At 44.7% G+C, this 27,780-nt stretch overlaps 1 protein-coding gene across 3 annotated transcripts in view; it reads right to left on the minus strand.

The window, feature by feature from the left end:
* Positions 1-27,447, minus strand: part of TMEM154 (transmembrane protein 154) — a 77,497-nt gene extending 50,050 nt beyond the window's left edge. For 2 of the 3 annotated variants that reach the window (XM_066386553.1, XM_066386551.1), the window contains exons 1-5: positions 27,212-27,447; positions 8,128-8,400; positions 7,999-8,037; positions 2,200-2,227; positions 265-350 (exon numbers count right to left, since the gene is read on the minus strand). In XM_066386553.1, the coding sequence (XP_066242650.1) occupies positions 265-350; positions 2,200-2,227; positions 7,999-8,037; positions 8,128-8,400; positions 27,212-27,281 (496 nt within the window). In that variant the 5' untranslated portion in view covers positions 27,282-27,447. The remainder of the gene's footprint in view (positions 1-264; positions 351-2,199; positions 2,228-7,998; positions 8,038-8,127; positions 8,401-27,211) is intronic. The other variant, XM_066386549.1, reaches the window with a different exon arrangement.
* Between the last annotated feature and the right edge of the window lie 333 nt (positions 27,448-27,780).

The raw sequence follows: 27,780 nt of genomic DNA on the forward strand, positions 1-27,780 counted from the left end.
TTTCCAGATTATCTAGACTCAGATTTCCTTGTTTGAAAAAACAACTATTTGAAAAACTTGTATAAAAGAAAAACAAGGGTGGCAACGATACAATAATTAAACTGAAAATTTAAGGATGGCCAGACCCAAGGCACTGTCTGTATGTTCTAGAGTTGATGTGGCCATGGCTCACACTGTCACACTGCAGAATCTCTGCGGGATTTAGAATGCTGTTGCAGTCTTCCCTTACTAGAGAGGACAGGGAAAAACAACGTTACTGCGTACCATTTCTGTTCATGCTGTTCATCCATTTATCAAGCTCTTCCATTTCTATTTCCATAACAGAGGGCGTGTCTTCCTCAAAAATAGGGCTAGAAAGAGAGCAAAAACGTGTTGAAAGAAAAAAAAAGTGGGGCGTACTGAATTTCTGTGGGGGAGCCCATGATGCTGACCCTGAGGAAGATGAACTTGATTCCGTGGCTAACCATCCACGGTAGACTGTGCACCCTGTTCAAGTGTACCAAACTCTAATAGGGAGAAAAGCAAACAAACAAACCAGCTTTCACCCATCACTGATCCAAAAATGGAGTAGGCACCAGCCAGCACCTGGGCAGAAAGGGAGCCCAGGGGCCTCTGCTCCCCGGAAAGTCAAACACACAGCGCTGCCACCGTGAGGTAGACGCTCCTCCAGGGAGTTGCCACATTTAGCATTTTCGCCTTGCTTAATTTCACTTCCCTTTCTTTGGGGTTTTGATCAGAGCCCCCAAGTCCAAGTCGAGAAGCCACAGTCAACTGACAACTTGCATCAGCTCTCCCTTCAATTCCCACGCTTTTCTGTCCTGGAGAAAGGGAGCAGTTGCTTTCAGAAATCCACCACCCTCACTGGTCAGAGTTTAGGGGAAAGAAGCCCCTGGTTAACGGCAGTGGGTTTGGGGCAGGGGGCCACCAGCTCTGAACAGCTGTGAAGGAGCTACACCTTGCAGAGGAACTGGGGCCTAGTGTCTCAATACGGCTGCAGGTGGGGGGCAGGAGGAGGGAGGCCCTGCTCTAGAATATTCTTCTGGGGTGAATCTTCCATTTCCCTCCTTCTCCTCCCCTCCCTCTGACTTTTCTTTCTCTCCCCTCTGTTTTCTTTCTTTTCTTTTCCTTTCTTTCTTTTTTTCTTTCTTTCTTTCTTTCTTTCTTTCTTTCTTTCTTTCTTTCTTTCTTTCTTTCTTTCTTTCTCTTTCTTTCTCTTTCTTTCTTTCTTTCTTTCTTTCTTTCTTTCTTTCTCTCTCACTCTCTCTCTTCCTCTCTCTCTCCCTCCCTCCCTCTCCCCTCCTTCCTTTCTTCCCTCTCCCCCCTTCTTTCCTTCCTTCCTTCCTTCCTTCCTTCCTTCCTTCCTTCCTTCCTTCCTTCCTTCCTTCCTTCCTCTTTTCTCTTCTTTTTCTTTTTTCTTTTTAACCAAGGCTTTCATCCCTGAATGCCAACCAAAGTATCTTCCCTGGTGATAAAATTCTTAATCCAAATAAATGAACTGATGTCTTTGGCCCTGGCCAGTTGGCTCAGTGGTAGAGCGTCGGCCTGGCGTGCAGGAGTCCTGGGTTCGATTCCTGGCCCCATCTACTTCTCCATCCCTCTCCCACTCCTTCCTCTCTGTCTCTCTCTTCCCCTCCCACAGCCAAGGCTCCATTGGAGCAAAGTTGGCCCGGGTGCTGAGGATGGCTCCATGGCCTCTGCCTCAGGCACTAGAATGGCTCTGGTCGCAACAGAGTAATGCCCCAGATGGACAGAGCATCACCCCCTGGTGGGCGTGCCGGGTGGATCCCGGCCGGGTGCATACAGGAGTCTGTCTGACTGCCTCCCTGTTTCTGGCTTTGGAAAAATACAAAAAAGAAGAAGAAGAAAAAAAGAAAATGAACTGATGTCTTTGAAAACACCCAGGGTCAGAATATATTTAACTATTATGCATTTGGAATTGGTAGCAGGAGTCAGAAAATGATTCTTTTCTAAAGAGAGGACCCTGTCCTCAGGCCAGATCCCCTCTGGATGGAGGTTTGAGGACATGGACATCCTTCAGTAGACTATAAGCAATGAGTGGCTGTCTCCTGGGGCCCAGGAAGCAAGAGGTTCCCGCAAAGAACAAACACTCTTGTAAAGGCAGATGGCTCTCTAATCTGCTCCTCTCTCTAACATCCTTGTTCACACTGAGCTGGATTGCAGGGAGCGGGGAAGACTTACAGTTTCAGGTTGTCGCTTCCCAGTTCATCTAAAAGAGAAAGAATATAAAGGTCATGTTAGCTTTGTCTGCATAGCTTTTCATTTCAACCACAGCTAAATCATGCTTTACAAAGAGAACAAAATGGCTTTAAGTAAATTGCGTTTTCAAAGGAGCAACAATGAACCTCTAAGTCAAGCACATGCTGATTGCCATATTGCATGAGGCTCCAATCCTTGCAAAATCTGTTTTTAGATACAATGGTGCTCTGAGAGCGCCCGCTTCGGCTCCAGCATTCACCCTTCTTTGTTTGTTTTCTCCACAAAACACGAAAAACAGTGGAAAGCAAAGAAGAAAAGGGTCTGAGAAGGGGGCTTGCTGCTTGCCTCCCTGCTCCAAAATGTCCCAGTTCAAAGTGTTGCTTTTCATCTCCTGTAACACACCAAACCGAACACGGTGACTGTCCCTTTGTAGGATGGCAGGTCCTCCATCCAGAGCTCCCCTCGGAGTACTCTCCCTGCACCTGCTCTTTGCACGGCTGGACCCCTCCCTCTGTTTTCAACTTACAGGCTCTCTTCAGGGAGGCCCCCCCAACTCCTCTGTCTGAAGTGGGGCACCTCTTCCCAACTGTTCCCCAGCTTGGCACCATGCTCACTTCCTTTATACCATGTGCCTCCATTTGTCATTGCTCAGTTCATCTGTCTCTTCTGCACCTGTCTCTTCCACTAGACCATAGCTCCACGGGAGCAGGGGCACGTCTGTGCTGTTTGTCATAGCACCCCTCGCTTCTCATCCATCTGGCACAGTACCTGGCAAACACACAGTATTCATTCACTGAATAAACTCATAGATGCTGATCTGGATTGTCCCAGCACTGGTGTTCAATTTACGGCCCGTGTTTTGGACTCAGCATTATCCTAATAGTGAAACTTCCAACAAGCCTGCTTTTCCCTGCTCTTTTTTGAGGTAAGAGTGAGATGACAGCAAAGTGGCCCTAATGCAGATCAAACTCCAGAGGAACATGTGGCAGCAACGAAAGCCCAGTGTCCGAGTTCAGGCTCCGTCCCGTATGGCAAGGGGCTCAATGCATCCAGAGAAACGAGGCAGTGATGTCAAGCGAGTGATCTGCATAGGCCTGCTGCACTTTTCATGATGTGAAAACCAGTAAGTAGCCAATCCCTTTGTAGAAGTCCACCAAGTAGTTTGACACTCCGATCCTTGGCAATCAGAGGCCTCATTTTTGTCTGGCCTGCAGAAATGCAGGTCCCCAGCAAGAGGACATAACCAGCAGGCACCTGGAATGGAGCCCCTGGCAGCAGCTGAGACCCGCTGTCATTTCCTGTAGGCTGGCAAGCTTGAATGGCACTGCTAATCCAAGAACACTGGGCACAGATGTAAGTTTCATGCCATCACCGCTTACCTTCCAGGGGTTGTAGGTTACGTCCTCCCGTGCTCCTCCCCCCACCACCACCAAAATAAATCTGAGGTTTCCTGCAGAGGCCTGACTCCTCAAAACTTTGGGGGAAGAGGAGTATGTTCGTCTTATATTCTATATATAGATACATTTTTCATCTAAATTTTACATGCTGTTTCCTGAACCCCCCCCCTACAGGTAACCCATAAAAATCCCCTCTTTTGACATTCCCTTCTCCTCCCTGGCCCCCTTTCCCTGCTTAATAACCCCCCGCTAATTTCGCAGGGAGCAAGTGTCCCCAGAGCCCCACTGTCCAGGGCATGGATTTATCTCTATAATCTGAGCCTGCCTGCAGGCTTCACAGTGAGCAAAAGCTAGCCCTATTTGCAGATGATGGAAAAGTTTAAAACCCCATTACCAAAGTGCTCCAGATGCACCAAATGTGAAGTTCCTGTAATCAGTATTCAAACAGAGCAAAAAGCTTTCTGTAGCCTCATCTCCTGCTCCAGGACCATTACCCTCCGCTCCAGCCGCCATGGCAACAGGAAAACATCTGGGAGAGCGCAGCAGAGCGGAGCATTAAACCAAGAGGGAGAGCAATTACCCGGCCTCAGCAATCAGGCCCTGCCCCTCCCCCTCCCCTCCACCTGGCCGGTATCTCGTTATTAATAGCCACCTACACCCTTGCAACCGGAGGCAAATGCAGCTCTTACACAGCCCCTCACCCACACTTGCTTCCATTTCTCCTCCCACAGCCCTTCCATTTCACATTCTTCTACCCACTTTGTCCTCCTCTTCCATTCTTACATTCCTCCCCGCCCCCCAGCTATTCTGTGCCTGGATGGGGGGATTGCTGGGGTGCGAGGGTGGGGAGGTGGGAGCCCACCAGGAGGCTGGCTTGCTTATGTTGTTTCCATGCTGAACAGTGAGCAAGAGAGACAGTATCTTTCGAGAGATTTACTGAGCAGAGCCAGGTGTCATGTAGCCGCAGCCTGTTTAAAGTGATGGTTTACTGCCAGCTGTTTCCCCTGCAGCTCTGTCAGACAGAGCACACCGAGACACTTAATAAACGTTAAATAATAACAACTGCAAAGTCAATGCCTGCAGCTGTGGGGAGAATGACAATAGACATCAAGTTCCTACACAGTGTTACCCTTTTTCTGGACATGAATGGGGCAGGCCCAAAGAGAAAAAGTAATTCCCAAATGCACGAAGCCTTCTTCCTAAAAACGTTGGCCAAATCCTTGAGACCCAGTTGTCAAATTTAAAGACTTATTTTCTGCTCTAGACTATACTGGGCTCTATTCCCGTGGGGCAGGAGACAACGTATCTATTTCTAACTATGAGGGGACATCATCCTCCTATAAAACAAAAATACTGACACAGAAAGTTTAATTTTTCCTGGAAAAAAATGTACTTAAATCAGATTTTGTTAATTTAAATATTCTCCTTTTACTGGCTTGCTTATAATGTTAAATATCAATGAGTGAAATTCAGTGGAGAATGGTCATTAACCCTTTAGCATTCAGGTTATCTGAAGAGCTATGCAACTGTTAAGCAGTTAACTGCTGTATCTACATTAAAGGAGTGAATAGTAAAAGTAATTATTCAAATAAAGCTCTCTCTATCAAGAACTTTTGTGATAAGCCTCTGCTTTGAAATTCTAAGTTTTCTATATTATGTTCTCTTAAAGTGAGGCATATTTAAACCAAAAAGAATGTGCCAATTGATGTGTAAAAATTTTGTTTTTAATCTCTGAGAATAGGTGTCCTTTAAAATAATTTCTAACATTGGTTCATTTATTCAACAAATATTTATGAAGCAGCTAATCTGTGTGTTGGGTTAGACACTATGTCAGGTGGGAGGAGTAATACTAATAAGTTGACACAATATGCCAGGTGTTATTTTCTTCTACGTGATTTCCACTGATGAATCCATTTAATTCTCACAACAACTCTAAGAAGTGGGTTTTGAATTTGCCCAGGTTACAGATGAGAAAGCTGATTGGAGAGGTCACAGAACTAGGGAATGCAAAGACTAACTAGGCAGTGTGGTTCCAGAGTCTGTATTTGCAACCTCCATGCCACACTGGTAAACACGATAAATTAGACAAATTCTTGGCTCTCTCAGACCTGAAAGAGGACATAACCTCTTAAGAAAGAGACAAAAAAAAAAAATGCAAGTCACCAACGTGCGCACAGTGAGTGTGACCACAGCCTAAGAGCACAGCAGAGGTGGTGAGTAATTTTGCCCAACGAGTGATTGTGCAAGGCTTCATGAGAACTTTAGAACAGGGCATCGGAGAGTGGGGCTGCCACATGCGAAGGCAGACAAGGGAGAAATCCCAGACAGAAGCAATAGTGTCAACCAGACATGGAGGAATCCTGAAAGTGCAAGCCAAGCTCTGGGGACAGCAAATTCTTCGAGCGTGGCTGCCGAGCAGGATGCTTGGGTCGTGTCTGAGGAGGCTGGTTCTCACTTAGGAGGGCTTCTGAACTTTGAAATTCACATATGAAAGTTCAATAAAAAATCCCTTTCTGGATTTAGAGCCTAAGAACATGACCATTTACTGGATTACCCCCCCAAAAGAAATTTCCCACCAATCCCATGACCCCATTCGGTAAGACCAGCTATGGGGCTCTCTGTGGCTTGGGCAGCGAATTCTTACTTTCTCCACTTAAAAAAATGAGGTTCAGGCACCTCTGGTTGCTTTTTCTTTTTCTTTAGCTTACCAAGGAGCTCCCATATGACCACAGTCATTAGATCACCCTGAAATTTCAAGCGATGGAGAAACATGCATATTTCTTACTTCCCTGAAATCTATCATATCAGCCCCTGTCGTGAAAGGTAATGCACTTCAGCGCTTCTTCCCCAGCTCGCAGTCGCTGTACCTGAGAGCATAATGGAAAATGACTTTCTGCAGTTCCTCCTGAGAGCCTAAAGCAGGGGTTGGGAATCTTTTTCACTGAGAGAGCCATGAACGCCACATATTTTAAAATGTAATTTCATGAGAGCCATACAACGACCCGTGTACGTTAAGCATTATCCAATAAAAATTTGGTGTTGTCCCGGAGGACAGCTGTGATTGGCTCCAGCCACCCGCAACCATGAACATGAGCGGTAGGAAATGAATGGATTGTAATACATGAGAATGTTTTATATTTTTAACGTCATTATTTTTTTATTAAAGATTTGTCTGCAAGCCAGATGCAGCCATCAAAAGAGCCACATCTGGCTTGCGAGCCATAGGTTCCCGACCCCTGGCCTAAAGGCTTCTCCTGGTGCTAGGACATGGCACAAGCCTGCAGGCGGAGGCATGATCTCAAAGTTAGAGGTGCCCTGTTAATGAGTGTGAGGGACTTACAGAGAGTTGTGTATGCACATATGAATAGGTATCTTATTACAGAAATTCTCATCCCTTGGGTGATTTTTGGAGTCACTACAAGCTTCAACTTAAACATCTAATTGGAATCATTTTTTTTTTTTTCTGAAGCTAGAAACCAGGAGAGACGGAGAGACAGGGATCCACCCGGCACGCCCACCAGGGGGTGATGCTCTGCCCCTCCGGGGCGTCGCTCTGTTGCGACCAGAGCCACTCTAGGGCCTGGGGCAGAGGCCAAGGAGCCATCCCCAGCGCCCAGGCCATCTTTGCTCCAATGGAGCCTCGGCTGCGGGAGGGGAAGAGAGAGACAGAGAGGAAGGAGAGGGGGAGGGGTGGAGAAGCAGATGGGCGCTTCTCCTGTGTGCCCTGGCCGGGAATCGAACCCGGGACTTCTGCACGCCAGGCCGATGCTCTACCACTGAGCCAACCGGCCAGGGTAATTGGAATCATTTTTATGAGCCCAAGACAAAAGCATCCAAGTTTGCTTTGGACCCAGAACTACCCTAAAACCTAGTATTTGGTGCTCCTAGAATTGGAACTGAAGACTCTCAGAGTGAATAAGAACAATGCTTCACCCAGGCCTTTTCAAGATCAAATTGGGTTGTGGCGTGAGGGAGAATATAACATCTGTGACAAAAATATGGGTGGAAGGATTCTCTTCTTTAGAATGACCCCAACGTCTCTGCCCTCCCATCCTGACCCATCTGACCCACTACTTCACTAGCCTTAACCTTTCCTCCAACAGTAAGGACTTGTTACAATGACCAATTGACCAAGATTATACGGGTTCTTCATCTGGAGTAGGTAAAGAGCTGGCTGCTGTGTATATTAAATTTCAATTCAGGTGAAAACATTCTCTTTTTTTAAAAAAGAAAGAAATATAGCATTTTAAACTCTGGGAAATTTCATTGAAATATGTCATTCATGACTTACTATTGTACTTAGTCCTTGTTGCTTAACTTAAAACCTCTCCGTTCCTTCTCCTAGCCCACCCCAACTCCAGGCAAGCATTCGGATAATACTCACATGTCTGTAAAGCACTCTGAGATCCCAGGCTAGAAGGCTCTGTGTAGAAACAAAAAGTATTTTGTTTTATTGATTGTTCATTGACACATGAAGCAATTGTCTGGAATTGGGAACACACAAACTATTTACCTTGTTTGTTTGTTTTTCTTTTATACTTTATTACAATGAGTACCACGGATAAGAGTAGGAGTGCCAAGAAAACCAACGGGATCAAAACCATTAATATAAACTCTAGCTGAGTATCTTCCTCCTCAATGATGATAGACGTTGTGTTTACAGTTACTGTTTCTGGGGTCCTTGCCGCAATTGTGCTTATAATAGCAGGATCTTCCTCTGTGGGGGTCACTCTCTGCGGTGCATCTGCTGACCCTTCTATTGACTCTTCTGCCGCCTCAGTATGTCCTGTGGGAACACACACAAAATTGAGATTGCCATGGAGACAAAGCTAGTATGTTATGTTTTCAATGATTTTTAAATTTATTCTACATTCATTCAATGATCAACTTGACTCACTGTATTGGGTCTTCCAGTCCGTTGTGATACAGAATATTGATTTAACATAAACAGAGCTCAAGCTGGGAATCAGAGCCCAAAGATAAACCACCCACAAATGCAGGCAGTTTAGACCTTGACTGATACTTTAGACACGTTTAAGCAAAGGCATTAAGAAGCTCTGCCATGTCATGAGTGATATTCCAATACATCTCTCATAGGGTATCACAGTTTAATAACATTTTAGTTCTTTTGTTGGTTGTTTGTTTGTTTAGTTGGGTGAACGAGAGAGAGAGAGAGAGGGTGAGAGAGATGAGAACCATCAACTTGCATTTGCAAGGTGGGGGGCTCCAGCCAAGCCAGTGACCCCTTGCTCAACCCAGCAACCTTGGCCTCAAGATAGTGACCTTGGGGTGCAACCTTTGGGTTCAAGCCAGTGACCATGGGATCATGCCAATGATCCCATGCTCAAACTGGCAAGCCTGTGCTCAAGCTGGTAAGCTTGCGCTCAAGCCAACAACCTCAAGTTTCAAACCTGGGTCCTCAGCATCCATCCCAGGTTGATGCTCTATCCATTGCACCACCGCCTGGTCAGGCTAATATTGCTGAGTAAATCAAAATTCATATATACTGAAAGGTAAATACTTGCCACCCAACACTTTTAGGTATAAAGGAATGCACCATGCCCTAATTTTTAATAAAAGGTTACCTATCAGTGGAAAAGAATTCTTGGAAATTGGGGTGGCTGCTTAGAGTTCAGCATCAGCTCTCATATTCTGGAGAACTGAGTCTACCTCTGAGATAATCTGACAGAAAGCCTTCTGGATTCTAAATAAAAATACAATATGTATTTCATTTGTAAAGTGAAACTCTCAAGGGGAATTTAGAGACTAAAAAAATCTGTATCAATACTTAAATTTATTTAGTAAAATGCATCTTTGGGACTTTTCCTATTTATAAGCTATAAGCAAGTTCATTCTGTTTTAACTTTAAACTGTGTTGGGAAAGCATCCCGTGGCTCATCACAAGACAGGAAAGGACTATAAACTGAAAAACCTCTTCTCGTCTGGCTATGTGGTGATCATGGTAAGGCAGGCTAAAGGTTTTCATCCTGTCATGGTATACCGTTGCCTATCATTCAGATGGGGCCCATTGAGCAAAACAGAATATGAGTGTAGGCTACAGAAAACTTATCAAACAAGATAATTTATGTAAAAGTTCTTTCTCAGGTGATATGCAAATGGGGAAGTTGGCTGTTTTGAACTCTGCCCTGTTGCTACAGGTCAGGCCACTGCTCCGCAGAATGACTGAGCTGGCCGTAACTGGCAGAGCCAATTTATGGTAATACCTTATCTAGATGCATGCCTATGTCCCAGTGCAGTCCTCTGACTTGGTTTATAAAGCTATTTGTTTGATCACAGTCTAATTATTTTGGTTATATAGATAAACATTTTTGTTTTTCCCAAGAACAGGAAATCCACTTGATCATTACCTGAGTAAATGCCAACCCAGACCATCAGAATCAACTACAAACTGCTGGGTAAACTGCTGGGGTTCCTCACCTGTATGTACCAAAAGCAGGATTTTTTTTTAAATCTACCATTTATTGACATCTTCCTTCTGGGTTAAATGACTTTGTCCTATAGGTATGTCTGTGAAATAACATAAGTCAAAACTGTATTCACTCACATGTTAAACACTTCAGTTTATAGCATATCATCTTGGGTCAGGAAAAGATATTTCTCTACCAGGACATGCCTTCATTAAAGTCACCCTGCTTGCAGAACTACTAGGACCAAACAGCATTCCTTACTTAAAGCCCAGGCCACTGAAGACCACCAACATACAATATGAGGGGGTGGGGAGTCAGGATGAGGGAGGGCACATACACAAGAGCAATGGTGGTAATGACCCTTTTCCATGAGGTCAGTGCTCACGGTAACCTTTCTCAAATACTCAGATCCCCTTTTTATCCCTTTCGCTGTTGCTGTAGCTGCTGCTACTATTTCAAGCTAGCCTTTATCAGAAATTTACTAAGAGCCCAGTCCCACGCTCTGCCTTTTACCTGAAGGAACTCATTTTGTCCTCACCATTTTTTTCAGCTAGAAATTGGCTCAAAGAGGTTACACAACTTGCCCACAATCACAGAGCTATCATGGAGGTGTGAGGGTTTGAAGCTAGGAGGGCTGATCGCAGAACCTGGCTGGAATGTAATAATTACAAATCATGAGGGGGTGAACAAGAGAGAGGACCTCATATTCTTGCCCATCAGTTTATAAGGAGGCGGCTTTCCGGCCCAAAGGGGAAGGAAGCAGAGAAGCGTTCCCAGAGACTTTAACTTTGCCCGGTTCTCCCTAAGCTCCTCAGCCCAGGCAGCTGTGACCAAAGCTGTCCAGGATGCAGGGTCTTTTCAGCGCCTCTCCAAGGATGGCCAACGAGTTCCCAGTAGAACACTTAGCACTCTGAGTCACCACTTGACTCGTGGCCCCAGAAGAAAAGAAAATAGGAAAGGGAATAAGCTAGCAAGAATAATGAGGGCTTTCTGACAACAGAGAATGAAAGAAAAATGCAAAGAAGTGCGCCACAGTCTGGTTGAGACAATGCTGGTCATAGGTGGCTCTTAGTGGCCTCTCTGAGTATGTTTTCCACATTAAACATCATTTACTCAATGGAATTCTCCAATGACTATTTAAGTAAATGATAATCAATTCTATCTCCCTCCCCTCTTCTTTATTCTGCAAACCTTCATCATATGACAACCTTCCTCACAGCTCTCTCTGCCCCAACCAACTCCATAACAATTCAAAATAATAAACAACAGTAACTGACACTGATGAGATGCTTCGTACAAGCCAGGTGCTAGGATAAACATGCACTACCTAATGTAATCTTCACAATTTTCTTGTTCACATTTTACAGATGAAGAAACCGAGTCTCCAATATCTCGCCGTGGAGGATAACCCCGTCATTTATGTTGTAAATTCTACTGACATATAGGGTTTTGAAGTTGCATTCCCTCAAACATAGGTGCCAAATGACAGTGAGGGTTCTAGTCATGGCTCTGTCACTTAATAATTGTGGGAGTTTGGACAAATTATTTACCCCTTTAATGTCTTAATGTTCTAATCTGTACCACAGGAGTGATCCCCTTGCTCCTATCTATTTCTACATCTTCATGTTGATTCCAAAGCCTAGCTCTCATTTGTCAGTAGAATCTTTGAATAGGTGCGATACAGCTGGTACTAAATTCAGCAGGGAAGTTTCACCACCACACTTCCCCTAGTTACTCAGTTACCCTCCCCAGAGATAACCACTGTTCTGCTGCCTTCCACAGAAACGCTAGCCACGTACAAGTACCTTCTCCTGTTTTCTTTTATTAACACAAATGGAAGCAAAAAAAAGTTAAATATTGTTCTGTCTCTTGCTTTTTTTCACTTAAAATTTGACTCAGATCTTCTTCCATGTCTGCACACACAAAGCTGTCTTCCTCCCATCATTTGAAAGTATCACAACCTGTTCCTATTAATGGAGATTTAGGTCATTTTTTTGTATTTCTTGAGATGCTGCAACAGACATCCCTGTATACATCCTTCAGTCCACATGTGTGCAGGTGTCTTCTGCAGTGTGTCCCAAGAGTGGGGGCAGCAGGGGAGAGGAGGTTGGATGCAGGGGGAAGAGGGACAGCACCAAACTACGCTTGGCCGTCTGCCCTCACAACTTCTCCAAGACAACCCTAGCTCAGTCCTCATATGATGAGAATTGGCAGAGAGGAAGTCAGGGATGAGCTGGGAAGGCAGGGAGTCTATGATAGGAAAAGAGGAGGAAGTTGAAAACAATGGGGATCAGACCCAAGTATTGTGCCAGGAGCATCAAATGTCATCAAAGGGGAGCTGGAAAACCAGGTGGGTAATAGGATCAAATCAGTCACCAGGAGTGAGGACCAAGGGGACAGAGGTGAGAGTTAGGAAAAAAACGGGAAGCAGACAAAACCAAAGTGGAAATTAGAGGAGCCAGAGTCACAGGAGCAGGGACAGGAGGGGAGCTGGCAGACTTTTCCTGAAGCATTACAAGTTCCTCCCACGGTGTGTGGGCTAACAGCAACCTAACCCAATAGACATGGGACCCCTTAACACTGTGCAGCCTCAGACACTAGGAGAGACCAGGACTTTTTCAGGAGATACTTGCTAAGATCCATGCTAGTCAATGGTGATTTCCTGTAGGAGCCATCCTACACTTCTTACATAGAAGTGACATTTAAAACCTCAGGAGCCCAGCACTGCTGTGGCGGAACCAGAAGTCTCTTTAAGTAATTGAGTTGAAGCATGAACCCTGCTGAAGGTGCAGAGTGATTCCTGTGTTGTGTGAGGACTTCGTGGACAGCTCCATGGCATCATGAAGAAAAGGATTTGGATTCTGAAGAGTGGGGCTTGAGACTCGGTGCTGCCCTGTTAGCCATGGGGTCTGGGAAGAGCCCCTCCCTTCTGCAGCCCTGCCTTTCCCAGAGGCCAAGAAAGAGGCCTGCTGCCCTGTCTATCCCAAGGTGTTTGTGTGAAGAGAAAGGAAATCACAAATGTGAAAATGCTGTGTAACCCACACAGTGCCACACATAAACCAGGTGCTGGTAGATTTGATATTCCCTCTGTCCTCCACCCATTTTCTTCCCCCATCTTTCCTCTGTCCTCCACCCATTTTCTTTCCCCCATCTCTACCTAGACTTATCTGTTTCTCTGCTGTTTCCCAGGAGATCCATCTGCCTGATGCAAATTCTTCATTTTATTGTATCTTATCTAAATTTGGACATATTTCAGGGTAAAAACAGAAGAAGCTGCAGAGGAAAAGGTGGAAAGGATCATGTGGGAGTAAAGAGAGAGAAGCATCAGCAAGCAAAAGTGCAGAAGATACAAGAGAACGAGGACAGTACGTTACAAGCAGAAGGGCTGAGCGAGGCCGGCCAGGTGTGGCTGTGAACTGTGTGGATGACCGTGAACGGTGTGTGTGACCTGCCTGTGGAACCTGGGGTGTGAGGCTGGCTGGCCAAGGCTCTCTCTACCTTTCAAGTGGCCCCAGGGGAAACTCTCCCGAGAGTTCTCCCTCCCATCATTTCTCTTTCTCTGCTCAGACCATGGAGCATTAAGAAGAGGTAAATGGGAGTGGTCATGTGAATGATGAAGCTAAGCTGTCGTATTTCACTTACTTTTAATCCGAAATTTCTAGAATTACCAGATAATAAGCTGCACAGTGTACACAGTCCCAAGTAATCATTGGCAATATCCATGCAAATACATCTGGGACTCATATGTTGTGTATCTGGCAAGGACCCTGCGGGAATCCTTGTAAGTGGAAGCGCAGGGGGGGGGGGTGCGTGAGGTGAACCTGACAGCCAGCAGCAGAGCGGATGCACAGCCGCCGTGACCACCGTGACCGCCACCCTGGGCATCGTCACTAAGTGGAAATGACTCTGCTTCCCGGTGAAGCGAACTAGCTCACTTCTCTTTTTTATTTTTTGAAAGTGGAACAGATATGTAACCAAGCTCTAGTTTTTAAGGTTAAAAAAAAATGTATTCTATACCAACTGAAAGATTGCCACACTGATATTGCAATACAAAATAAAATAATGATGAGAGGATGTTACTGAATTCAGGATATCATGAAGTATATCCTCCACTGGTCACCCCATTCTTTCATTTATGTAGACTCCATACAGAAATTATTTAAGTGGTTGTATAATACAGATTGTGAAATGAAAGAAAAGACAAGTCAGGTGACAGGTGTTCAAACTGTGTCCCGCTCTATGGCAGAATTAAATTATATGAACTTCAGGATGCTCAAGAAACCAAACCCAAGAAGTCTGCCTACTCTTCCTTCCTACCCCCAACCTCCACATACAAAGAGCCAGAGTGTGAGAGGGACGAGATAACAGCAAAGCAAGGTGTCCTCTATAGTTCTCCCTGAGGTTCGCAGCCTTGGCTGCACATTAGAATCACGTGGGGACCGTCTAACACTCCTGATAGCAGACCATACCCCAGACCATTAGATCAAACTATCTGGGGGTTAACCCACACCTCAGTATTTTTACAGCTTTCTGGGTGACTCCAGTGGGCGGCCAAAGTGGCCAGCCACTATCCAACCCCTACTCACTCTGGCCTTCCCTGGGGCAAGCCCAAGTCACTCTGCCCTCTTGTCCTCTGTGCCCCTCCTCAGTGAGCTGCAGAATCAGCAGTCAGGGAGCTGGGTGCCAGCGGCTTATCCAGCAGCTGCCAAGTCTTTCACCAGAACACAATAGCATAAAGATCACTACTGAAGCCTTGAGCACCTAAGAGACTCTAGCCAGGACGGATTGAGAGGACCGCGACAGTCATGCCTTCCCATGCAAGTCTGGAGTTTAAATGCTAGATCTCCAGTCAAGATCACTGGTGACAGAATAGCTTGGACTTTTAAACTGGTGGACCTCAAACCTTAGTGTCATCAAAGCCACCTGGAGGGCTTCTTAAACACAGGTTGCTGGACATGGCTCCCAGAGTTTCTGATTTCATAGGTCTGTCTGGATGGGGCCCAGGAATTATCATTTCTAATAAAATGCTGCCGCTGCTAATCCCCAAGCCATACTTGGGAATCATTGGTTTAAGTTGGCCAAACAATCTCATTTAGTTGTGTTTCATCATCAGTCACCCCTGTTGTTGTTTTTAACATTTACAGTACACCAACATCACGTGATGGTTTTTAAGGTTCATGCAAATTAGTTTGTTTGAGGGCACCTGTGGCTCTGGCCTGGGCAACAGTTTATTTTATTTTATTTTTCAATTTCAGTTGACATTCAATATTATTTTATATTAGTTTCAAGTTCAATAGTGTATTTTAAAAACTCTCCAAATGATTCCACCAAGTATATGTGCTAAGAATTCCTGAGTTAAATCATAACTCAACTGCCCTTATTTTCACTTGCTGTTATTCAAGAAAGCAATCCTGATTAGCTTTAAAGGTGATCAGTGAAGCCTGTCTTCAGAAAGAAGACTTTAGGAGCACAATGAATAGGTATGTGCACCTATCAGATAGTCTATCTATTCAGCTCTGATGTCTTTTTTAAAAATCAGTTTTTCAGTATCTGTGGAATCTGACTATGATGTGGTCAGGGACCAAACTGGAACAAACCGGGAACAAAAGACCTTACCATACTCATCATGTCCCAGCCTGGCTGTGGGAGGGTGACGGTGTTTGATTCAGGGAGAGCTAACACAATGTAGATAGAGGGCACGTGGTGTTGGGCCACTGGGACACCTTCCTGCGTGGACCTCAGAGGATGTACCAAAGTGCTCTGCCCGTTCTCTGGTTTACTTGGTCTCAAAACAGTACTAACTTACGGCTGATTATCTGAAACCATCACTCACGTAAGTGCTTACTGCTTGTCTCCTCCGCCGTTTCTCACTATGTCTACCCCAGCACCTGGAACCCTGTCTGCTACTCAGTGGCCACTCACAGATGGTAGTTTAGGGAATGTAAAACAGGCCTAGTTAATCTGAGCAAAATGTTACACCTCTCACCTTATTATCAACAGTCTGATATTCTCCTCCCTCTATCAACCCCCTTCCAGGTCTGAGAGAGGACTTGTTTAATGTAAACTTGTGACTTCCTAATGAGGAAACTATATGTCTATTTGCTGTTGGGTTTTTTTGCTTATTTGATATTTTGGCAGGGGGATGTCATGTTTTCTGTGGCTGCCATGGTAGAGGCCAAGTGAGTTTACTCTCTGGGGAGAGGGTGAATGACGTGGAGAGGGTGTTCGTTCCATTGTAAGCTCTGCTGTACTTTGTGTGTGACCATTTCAATTCAATAAAAGTATTCACTCAATATGCTTTCTGACACAGTCCCTGGAAGAAGGTAGGGTCAGAATCAGTAGCTTGTTGAACAGGTGCAAGGCAAAAGCCTGGAAAGTTAATGGTGAATTTTACGTGTTGAAGGGCAGTTTGGGTAACGTGGTGTCGATGTTTTGTACACACTTTCACTTCAGTCATCTGACAGTGACCATGCTTTATATCGAAAGAATGTTTAGAAATGCTCCTTTTGCTCCTTTTGAGAAGGACAGCTTTTATGCCTTCACCTGCTCTAGGAAATGACTTATGAAGCCAGGTTGTATTTTTACCTCATTTCCTTGAGAAAGTACATCTGTATTTGCAAGTTACTACCAGATCAAACACACCCCACAGCCTTGGCCAGTTGGTAGAGCGTCAGTCCAGCATGTGGATGTCCTGGGTTCGATTCCCAGTCAGGATACACAGGAGAATCACCCTTCTGCTTCTCCTCCTCTCCTTCCTCACTTCTCTCTGTCTCTCACTTTTCTCCTCCTGAAGCCATGGCTCGATTGGAGTGAGTTGCCCCCAGACACTGAGGATAGTCTCTGTCTCAAGCTCTAAGAAGAGCTTGGTTTTTGAGCAATGGAGTAATGCCCCAGATGGGCAGAGTGTTGCCCCTTAGTGGGCTTGCCGGAGGAACCTGGTCAAAGTGCATGCAGGAGTCTTTCTCTGCCTCCTCTCTTCTCATTGAATAAAAACAAACAAACAAACAAAAAAAACCCACCACCCCACATTGAGGGCACGCGAGGCTCTGATGTCTGTTTCTATTTTATTCTGATATCCTGTTCAGAGAAGGCTTGCCCATGTCTAATCAGACTTGCCCAGCCCCTAAGGCCATCTCTTATTTCAAGGTAAACCTACCTGGGGAAGCTGCTTTTTTCACCCTCCGACTGTATTTTTGTGCCCTGGAACCCTATTCTGACCTGAAGTACCTGGAAGTTTAAAGGAATGTATTTCTATGGGACAGGACACATACACACTTTTAACATTGAAAGCTCCTTCCTACCACCAGTGGGAGAGCAGACACAAAAGTGCTTTACAAACAAAAAGATCAAGGATTGTTAAATGAAGTTATGATCATTACTCACCTGAATAACAATTACAATTGAAAAGAGTAGCTTGAGAATATATGTTCTTCACCTTGACCTGCCCTCTCCCTGGCCTGCTATGTCAGCCTCCCTCTGAGTAGGGAAGGGACGCACACTGCCCATGGGATAAAGTGGGTGGGCTCTGTGTGGCCCACCTAGGCCTTCTGTCCTGCATGGCACCCTTGCTCAGATGAGCACAAGCTCAGCCTTGCTGGATGGGCAACTGGAAGACAGAGACACAACAAATAATATATACATGGTAGAAGTATGTTAGTGATAGATCAGAGAGCAGGCAAGCTGGGAGGGAAGACGAGGCCTGTTGTTTCAGTGGCTAATGCACCTTCACCATGAGCTGCAGGAAGAACCGGAGAGGGTGCTACCAAAAGTTCCGCATCGCCTGACTATGGCTGAACAGAGAGCAAGTGTTTGTTTATTGTGGGAAGGCTTCTTGGAGCCTCAAGAAGGAAGCAAGTTCCTGAGGTGTTAGGGAAGCGAAGTGGTGGGTGAGATTTTCTGGAATCAGCAATGTCCCTTAACAGGCTTCCAAGGCTAATTTCCCTCTGGTCCTATTTTATCTTGAGAGAGAATCAATCCTGCCCCTCCATCCTGTATGGCTAACCAGCCTCCAGTAGTCGAATTTCAGTACTGCAGCTTGAACACTGAGGTTGTGCTAGTCTCACTCTAATTACCCTCTTTTCAGCATTTATTAATGTAATTCTATGATGTTTTTCTCATTTAGTTGTTTTTTTTGTTGTTGTTGCTGTTTTTTTTTAGTGAGAGAAAGAGTAACAAACAGAGAGAAACAGACAGGGAGAAATGAGAAACACCAGTTCTTCATTGTGGCATCTTAGTTGTTCATTAATTGCTTTCTCATATGTGCTTTGACCAGGAGGCTCTAGCCGAGCCAGTGAACCCTTACTTAAGCCCGTGACCTGGGGCTGAAGCCAGCAACCTTGGGCTTCAAGCCAGTAACTATGGGGTCATGTCTATGATCCCACACTCAAACTAGTGACCTCATGCTCAAGCTGGATAAACCCCCGCTCAAGCTGGCGACCTCAGGGTTTCAAACCTGGGTCCTCTGCGTCCTAGGCCAATGCTCTATCCACTGCGCCACTGACTGGTCAGGCATCATTTAGTTTTTAATGGGATGAATTACATTAATAGATTCTCTAAAGTTGGTCCATTCTTGAATTCTTAGTTTAGAGATGGTCATTGCTTGACAAAGGATAATCATTATGATGAATAGTTACTAGATAAAATATAGGGATGCCCAGTTAGTTATATTTAAGTATAACAACAAATAATCTTCAGTATAAATATGTCCTATGCAATATTTGTATGTCCTATATTTATATTATATTACATGGGATGTTCTTATACCAAAAAAATTTTGTTTATTTGAAATTTACATTTAACTGGATGAGTGTCCTATATTTTTTCCTTGCTAAGTCTGGCAATAATAATCATAAACAAATAAACAAGAACATTTTTTAGAGAATAAATGAATTTTTTAGTTAATAAACAGTGTTGTCAGGAAGAAAAAAGTGTCATGAGACCCTAGTTGTGACCACTAGGCTCCCGTTTCTGAAAACAACGGGGTGGGGATGTAGGAATTAAGAAATCTGTCTTAATTCATATGAAATAAAGAGATATAGTATAAAATGTCAAATTTCAAAACCAAACTAGATTACCTGGTTTTGTTTTAAGGAAAAGAAACCCAACCTTCCCTACCCCCTCACCTCCCATCTCAGACTCCATTCTATCCCAAGGAAATGGAAAAACCACCTCTAATCATCTTCTGTCATTTCTCAGGAAACACTTCAGTGCTGTTCTCATCACCTGAGGCAGGTTTCTTTTTTATTAGTTTTACGTAATTTTTATTTCTTCTTCAAGTTTTCAAATCAGCTTATACTGGCTTGAACTTTAGTGTTAATGGAACCTGTATTCCATTTGTTTTTTTGTGTTTTTTTTTTCAAAAGTCTCCCCAAAATGTTTGTAACTTCCTGGCCTTTCTGCAACTTGTCCTGCAGCTCAACACACGCATTGTGGGGCTGAACTTCCAGCCACCCCTTCAGAGGAAGATGGGTACAGCGGTCCTCTGTGCATGCGGCCCGTAAGTGCAGCAATTCTGTCGCCTGTTTTGGTGCGAGGAGGCTGAAGGAAAGTATTCATGATTAATATTTGGAATACCGTATTTCCCCATGTATAAGACACATACTTTTTTGAAAGACTTAGGGTCTAAAAACTGGGTGTGTTTTATACAGTGGTTGTGGCATTTCAAATGCCATCGATGGAACTGAGGAAGAGGCAATATATGATGACAGTGATTCATCATCAGACACAGATGAGGACAAGCTAATGGACAGGAGTTTTGACAGTGATGAGGAGTTGTATGAATTTTATGATGAATAAAACTTGAGTTAATAACTTTATGTAATACATTTCTTTTTTCAGATTTCAGGTCCCCAAATTAAGGTACATCTTATACATGGGCAAATATGGTAGTTACTTTACCTTTTTGAATGAAACAAAATTGGGTTATATAAAATCACATTTATCCAGGTATGACTACAGTGTCACTTCATTCTTTTTTTTTTTTTTTCTGAAGCTGGAAACGGGGAGAGACAGTCAGACAGACTCTCGCATGCACCCGACCGGGATCCACCCGGCACGCCCACCAGGGGCGACGCTCTGCCCACCAGGGGGCGATGCTCTGCCCCTGGGGGGGGGGTCACTCTGCCGCTACCAGAGCCACTCTAGCGCCTGCGGCAGAGGCCAAGGCGCCATCCCCAGCACCCGGGCCATCTTTGCTCCAATGGAGCCTTGGCTGCAGGAGGGGAAGAGAGAGACAGAGAGGAAGGAGGGGGTGGGGGTGGAGAAGCAAATGGGCGCTTCTCCTATGTGCCCTGGCCGGGAATCGAACCCGGGTCCCCCGCACGCCAGGCCGACGCTCTACCGCTGAGCCAACCGACTTCATTCTTTAACTGACTATAATCTGTCATGAATACAAGTCTTGGGTTATAAGGTAAATTTCATGTCACTCAGTCAGTCAGCTATGGGGCTAGTATGTGTCAGGCACTATTCTAGGCGCTGGGATATAAAGGTGAATAGGACCAGTCCCCTACCTCCCAGGGAAGTGACTACTAAGTAGGTGCAATGGCACACAGATCAATAGATATAATATAGTTTACTAAAAACTGTATTATATAATGTGTTTGTGAACAGAGTGCCATGAGGACATGGGAAAGGAATACATTCATCAGGATAAAGGACCAGAAAATCTTTGCAGTGCAGGAGTTCAGGGAGCACAGATGTCAGGGCAAGACATCACAGTAGAAGCAGAGCAGAGAGAAAAGCTTTGTGTCCCAACAGAGCTTGGCACATTCAAGTAGTTGTATCAGAGGCTGTGCAGTGGGGAGTGTCGAGGGTGAAGTGGGAAAGGAGCCTGGGAGCAGCTCACGAGGGATTTGTGATGATTGGGGGCAGGGGCAGCGGTTGGATCTATCCCAAGGAAGAAAAAAACCACTGAAGGGATAGTGCAGGAGGGAAAGGATTATGTATTTATTATAGAACAATTACTCTAGAGGAGATGTGAAAATGGATTGGAGATGAGTCTAAAGGCAAGGAGACCAATCAAAAAGTTCAGGAAGTAGCCTCGAGAAAGCTAATGGGGACCTAAACTAGCAGGGAGTGATGACCTCTGTTTCAACACGCTGAGTGTAGGGCCCTGGGACGTACCCACAGAGAATTGACGATGAAAACGTGGGTCTAGACTTCGGCAGGTAGGTCTAAAGATGATTATTGGGGAATCACTAGCCAAAGAGTGAGAGGAAAGCCATCAAAGTGGGTGTCAAGGCCCAGGAACGATGTGAGAAGAAAAGGTCAACATTAATGTGAAATGAGCAGGTGAAAGAGAAAGACTCTTGACCAAAAAAATGGAAAGGAGCCATCAGAGTCGCAGGAGACTAAGAAGAAAATGGCACTGTAAGACTTAAGGATAGAGAGTCTCAGTGATTAATTATGCTAAATGCTATAGAGAAGAACATAAAATAAGGACAGAAACGGATCCTGTGGGTTAAGCTATTAGGAGGCACTGGTACCCTAGATAGAGCAGGTGCTGTGTGGACGCAGTAGCCAGATTGCTGTGGGTTGAGAAATGAATGGAAAGTGAGGAAATGATGATGGACATGTCTTCCAAAGAGACTGGGACAATCTCTGGGCAGGAACGATGGAGAGTGAGACGGGGACGCAGGAGTGCTAGGGACGAACTCACAGGCCCGTGCACTATTTTTCATTGTGAACACAGACCCACCGAAAAGAACAGAGATTCATGTAACGAATAACGCAGTATTCATCACTAATTATATTAAATTTTTCCATATTGACTACAGCAGGAGTTGGCAAATTTTTTCTTAAAGGGTCACAGAGTAGATATTTTAGATCTTGAGGCCAAGAGGCAAAATACAGGTTGTTATGTACATTTTTATATAACTATTAAAATATAATTACTTAAAATATAAACACCATTCTTAGCTCAAAGGTCAGTTACTATTTTGTGAGCAATATAGAGTCACTATAGAGTTGGTTGAGGCAGGGAGAACTAAGAGGAAGGTTGTTATAGGAGTGTTCAGAGAGTAAGTCTAGCTTTATAAAGTAAAATAAAAGAAAGGGAGAGGGAGGGTGAGTGGGTGGGTGGGAAAGAGAGAAAGGGAGAGAAAAAAAACCCAACTGCAATGATTTGGGCAAAGTTCAAAGTCAGAATCAGGTGCACTACCCCAGCTGACCTCACCATCATCTCGACACCGTGACCCTAGCCCCTCCTCTGATTTTGAATTTGGTTTTGTCAACTTCTTTCTCTTTGGCAGTCTGGCCTCCTTGATTACCTGCTTCTGGTTACCAACTTGGCCCCACTGCTAACTCTGGCTTGCTGGCTTGCACTCTTAATAAGGCTCTGGAACCTGCTCATGTGACTCTTGAAGGCTGACCCCAGGAGCCTGCCCTCACAGCATCCCAGGGTGAGCTTTAAGCCTGAGGTCCAAGCACTGGCTCTTTTGAAGCCCAGCACATACCTTGTCTGAGTTTCTTTCAAATGCAAATGATGACAGGATTGGGGGCAGAGGTTGTATTGGTTAAGCATTGACAGTAGCTTGGTGATAGAATCAGAAAATTTGGGGTTCTGCTCAATAGGGTGAGTCATCCTCTGCCAGGATCTGCCTTCCGTGCCCCCGAGTGAGTTTTTTCATGAATGGGAGTCGACACACACAACAAGCAGCAAGATTAGGTCTATAAAACCTTCAGATAAAAGTTATCAAATAATAATATGTTTAAAATAAAGACAGAAAATAAGAAAATAATGAAACCAAGACAATCTATAGAATGTATATTACATATATAAGGGATTTTCTAGAAATAAAAAAGGATCTTTCTTAAAGCAAAAATATGATAACTGAAATTGAAAGCCCAATGGATGGGTTAAGCAGAAAGACAGACTAGAGAGGGCACTGATCTGCCCTCCCACCAGCAGTGCAGAGCTCCCTTTCTCCCCATCTCTGCCAACATTTGAGGGTAGTACCCACAATACACAGGTAGGCAACTTGCAGGATGCATTGTTTCTTTGTAAAACTAAGCTCATCCCAGCCAAGATCCTGTCCTCTTCTGGTTCCTGGGTCAGCCTTTTAGAGACAGAGGGACTGTAAGCCTCAATAAATCCCTCTGCTTGGTGTGTGTGTGTGTGTGTGTGTGTGTGTGTGTGTGTGTGTGTGTGTGTTTGGTCCTTGGGGTCAGTGTTCAGCAGGGCTCTCCCACAGCAAGGCTGGGCTTCCTCGCCCTGGTTCCCACACCCTGAAACCTCTGATCCAGTGACTTCTGGTTTGAACTGTGCTGATCCCCAGATTCTGTGTTGCTCACTCTGCACCGTTCAGCCATCCCTTCCCCCCTCTTCAGGCCCAAGTTTAACCCAACTCTCGCCACTCCTTTTCCTGTTAGCCAGACTCTCACCACACCAAATACAGCTCCTTTATTTGCACGTGGTAAATAACCTTAGAGTCCAGCCAAGAGTTTCTGTGTCTATCTACAGTTGGGAAGGCACCAGAGACATATTTTTCCAAACCTGAAACAAGCCACATAGCCTGAAAACCCAGAGGTAAAATAGTATACGGTTAGAGCATGGAGGCCTGAAGCTGAATCTTACTTAGATCTACTACTTACTTAGCTGGGCAAGTCATTTAACATCTCTGTGCCTCAGTTTTCTCATATGTAAAACAGATAAAATAGTCCCCATTTTCAAGGTTGTTAGGAGAATTAAATCAGTTCTGATAGGGAACGTATTCAGAACAGTGTCTGGCATATAATGAGCACTGGATATATTCCCTGTCGTCATTATTACTACTTCACTGGGACTATCCCAGAAAATAGCAGGTGGCAGTCAGTCACGGTCATTGAAATGAGAACAGCGCCGGCAAGTGCCACTTCATCTTATGCAACTAACATTTCCTTCTATTCTTTAGCTCCTCAGGGTTCATCAATCAATAATTATATGGTTCTTACTCTTCTGAAACAGCCCAGAAAATTTCCCAGTCCTCTCTGTTAAACCCAGTGTTTGGCCACCCAAACAGTCACCCTGTTTCTGCCTTATGCCTGTCACTCTTCCTCCTACAGACCACTCTGCTTGCAGCAGCTAATAAATCCCATGCTTCAGGTATCTGGGAAGTTGCCTTTAGCTTTCTGGTAGGGCTAAGCTGACAGTGACAGGGCCCAGAGTGAGGAATGAGATGGGAATGCCTTCCTTCACTCCACAGGCAGAATGTCACCTGGAGTCTGAACTTTCTTAGCATTCTACACTGGTCAAGACACCTCAACCCAGAGCTTTCCTCTAGCTGTGCTTGTCTGTTTGGCCAAAATCCCAGAAAAGCTGTTTCCTCTTTCTCTCTTGGTGACTTCTAAGTGGATTATTCACTTGAGATAGTAATCAATTCTGCATCAGGCTCTCAATCTACATTAAAGACAAAGGTGCTGACTCAGAGGTAATGATGTAGGTCTCAGGTAACTGCAGGTATCAGATAATGTTGCCTGATTGTGGTTAGTAAAGGCTTGATTTGAGAGATGTCTCATAATATGCTTGCAAAGGAGAGAGTTGGGCTGTTCAGTAGATTGGATTCTTCCACCAAACATCTCCAAGGTGTTTTTTGAAGAATTCAAGTGTGACACCTATAAACTAACTCATACCTGGAAGTCTTAGGCACCATCAGCTCAAAAGGATATACATTAATTTTATATATATATATATATACAGTCCTTAATTTAGAATAGCCTTTCCCTTGACTAACCTCAAAGTAATAAGCTTTGATTATACAGCTTTTTTGCAGGTGGCATTTTTGAATTCTCAGACCTTGGGAATCCAGGAAAGGCCCAATAAATGTGTTGAATTAGCTAGATATTCCCTGAGGTCTTCTAAATTGCAGCTTTTAATCTTTGACTTCTCCTGACATGCTAACACTATCTGTTATCAACAGACCCGTCAGTGTTTAGTAATTAGCCTCATATCCATTCTAGGATGATTGCCTAATTCTACAACACATCTCTGTATACTACTGTATTTTGTGATTTTAGTATTTATTAACAATTACTGAGTTTCTAATCTATGCTGACCCCTTGGGTTTTAGGAAGTCAAATACTAAAGAGGATTTTCCTTGGAAGTGCTCACAGTCTGGTGGAAGAGATGAACATAGACACAATTATGATTCAAAGTGATAAGCAGAAAGCCCTGGCAGAGCAGGTCAGTAAGTTAGCCACCCCAATACACCAAGTTTGGGGGTTCGATCCTCGGTCAGGGCACATACAAGAATCAAACAGTGAATGCATAAATAAGTGGAACGACAAAGTGATAAGCTGAGTTTATATATTATACATTTCAGTCTATGGGCACTTAAAGGCAGAGCATCAGAGAGGGTGAAGTAAAGGGAGACATCAAGAAAGAGGTGATACAGAAATTCACTAAGTAGAAAAAAGAGAACTTGTCATTCACTTGTGGCAAGAAGCACAGAGCACATGCTGCATTCAGTGTGAGAAGAGGGCCATGGCTGGGAGTGGGGGGACATGCGGAAGGAGGTGCCACTGGAAAGGAGACTGAACTGACAGCCCAAGGAGCATAAACGAGGAGCCACTGAAGGTCTTCAAGTGCTGCAGTCACATGATCAGATATGGGCTTCAGAAGAAAATTGAACGGCTTGAGTCTCCTCAGATTTTCTTTCTCCATCTCCTGAATTGCAAATACTTGATTCAATCATTGTCAAGAAGCTCAAGAAAATCCTCAGGCAAGGTTAAATACTACTCTCAGGGCCCTGTTGGCGGGGCATGTTTGCGGCAGTTGTAAGAGGTAGAGAGGCAGGATGGGAGGACTGGGCTCCACTTCCTTGGGTGTGCTGGGGGCGGCCCTGAGGGAAAAGGAGACTAGTCCCACGGTGTTGGCAGGGGGTGTGGTTGGCCCCCTGGGGAAGAGGACAGACCCTGGAGTCCGGTTAGTAGAGCTGGCTAGCAGTGGGATTCAGACATCTCGACTTCCTCTGCCTCAGTTTCTCCACCTGCATCCCCAGTGCTGCTTGAGCTTCAAAATCTTTAGGCTCCCTTCCAGCTCCAAAACTTGAAGCATAAACCAACACACTTGTTTTGAATATGTGTTGTGAATGCTAACTTGTTTTGAATGCTAACCTCAATTTCAACCAAACATCTCTCCACTTGGAATGGTTTGCCCGTCGCCCTTCGTTTTCCATCTCACAGCCTGGAGAGACACCACAGGGAGAGCACCCAGGAGAAGAGAGGTTGTTGGGGTCGGGGTGGTTGGATGCTGACTGCTAATTTCCAGGAAGTTGTGGCATGGGTCAGCAGTGCCTGATGCCCCCATCCTATTTAGAGAAGTGTGGCTTGGAACCCTTCTTTTTGCTTGAAGTCCTTCTCTATGCTAGAAGCAGGTAGTGTTCACTGAAGAAACCACGGGTAACAAGTGTGTTTACCCAAGGGCAAGTCAACAAAACTGTAAGAGGCATTTGAGGGTGACTACCCTTGTTGTAACAACTGTCAAAGATATAAACCAATAGCTGCCCACAGTTCAAAAAAATGAGACTTAGAATCTTTTGCCTCTTCCAATACCGCTGGTTTGCTATAATCACATTACTTTTTTAAGCAAATTTTCATCAGTAACAGTCAATGCAAAGAAAATATCCCCCGAAGTAACAAGATCAAAGAAAAACAGATAAAAGAACTTTTTTGAAAAGTTAAGTGGATAAGAACTCCTCAGATAATTTCCTGTTTACATTTTTTTAAACTTATGTTCTTTAGTATACTTTCCAGTAATAAATTTCCCTAACCCAGCTTTTCCAAGAGTTTCTGAAACCAGCAGACTTCTCAGTCCACATTATAAAAAGCAAATTTATTATTATTTCTCTGTTTCAGCTGAATGAAATGTCCTTTTACATGAACTGCTGAAGACCTTACGCTTTTCTTAATACACCTACTAAAACTGTAAATTACAGGGACCCGCGTATGTTAGAAGACAAAGATTGCAGGAAGGTTACATTAAGTGAGCGGGTTGGAGTGCAATTCGGTTGCTGCAGGCAAAGCCAAGTTCACCCTCCCACCGCAACACGTTAAAAAAGCAGTTCTCATTTTCTCCACTTCTTTCACACAAAAAAGATTACATTTTCTGGGTGTCAGCCTCCCCGGCAGAGTTCTGTAACCTCCGGCACCAAACAAGGCTTCATTATCCTCCTCCCCGGGGTGGAGGTAGCTTACCCTGAGCCCGGCCAGCGGGAAGCAGCGCGATGATCAGGGCCAGGACGAGGGCAGCACAGGGAGCCTTCATGTCAGCACGCCCAGGCTCTCCCTCCAGCACGATGCTGCGCTGGCTTCAGCCTCCCTGAGACGTGAACATTTCCTGTTTCCTGCTTGTTTGGGTAGGTGCTAACTTGAAGGAGAAGTGTTTGCCTGTTTTTTAGGAAGTGATGTAATTCTGCAGGAGCCTGTCAGACCAGCAAGGATTGCAAAAGACAAGTTGCTCTTCAATCACTCATTCAGTTAGCACGCCTCTCAAGCCCTTTTCAGTCCTGGCCCAGCCACGGGCCTCTGTCTTTTTTTGAAAGTGCCCGTTGTTCAGGTGTCATTCAGAATCTGAAGCTGCCGGGTCCTGAACCACACGCATTCTTGATTTGTGATTTTACTCCACGCTCAGGTATGTCTCTATGCCTACCTCGAGTCCAGAGCAGTGCTCGCCTGCAGTCAAACTTTCTGAGATGGTGAGAATATTCCACGTTCCAAATCCAATATAGTAGCCATTAGCCACATAGGCTAGTGAGCACTGGAAA

The sequence above is a fragment of the Saccopteryx leptura genome, chromosome 1 (assembly GCF_036850995.1).
Source record: "Saccopteryx leptura isolate mSacLep1 chromosome 1, mSacLep1_pri_phased_curated, whole genome shotgun sequence".
Taxonomy (NCBI): Eukaryota; Metazoa; Chordata; class Mammalia; order Chiroptera; family Emballonuridae; genus Saccopteryx; species Saccopteryx leptura.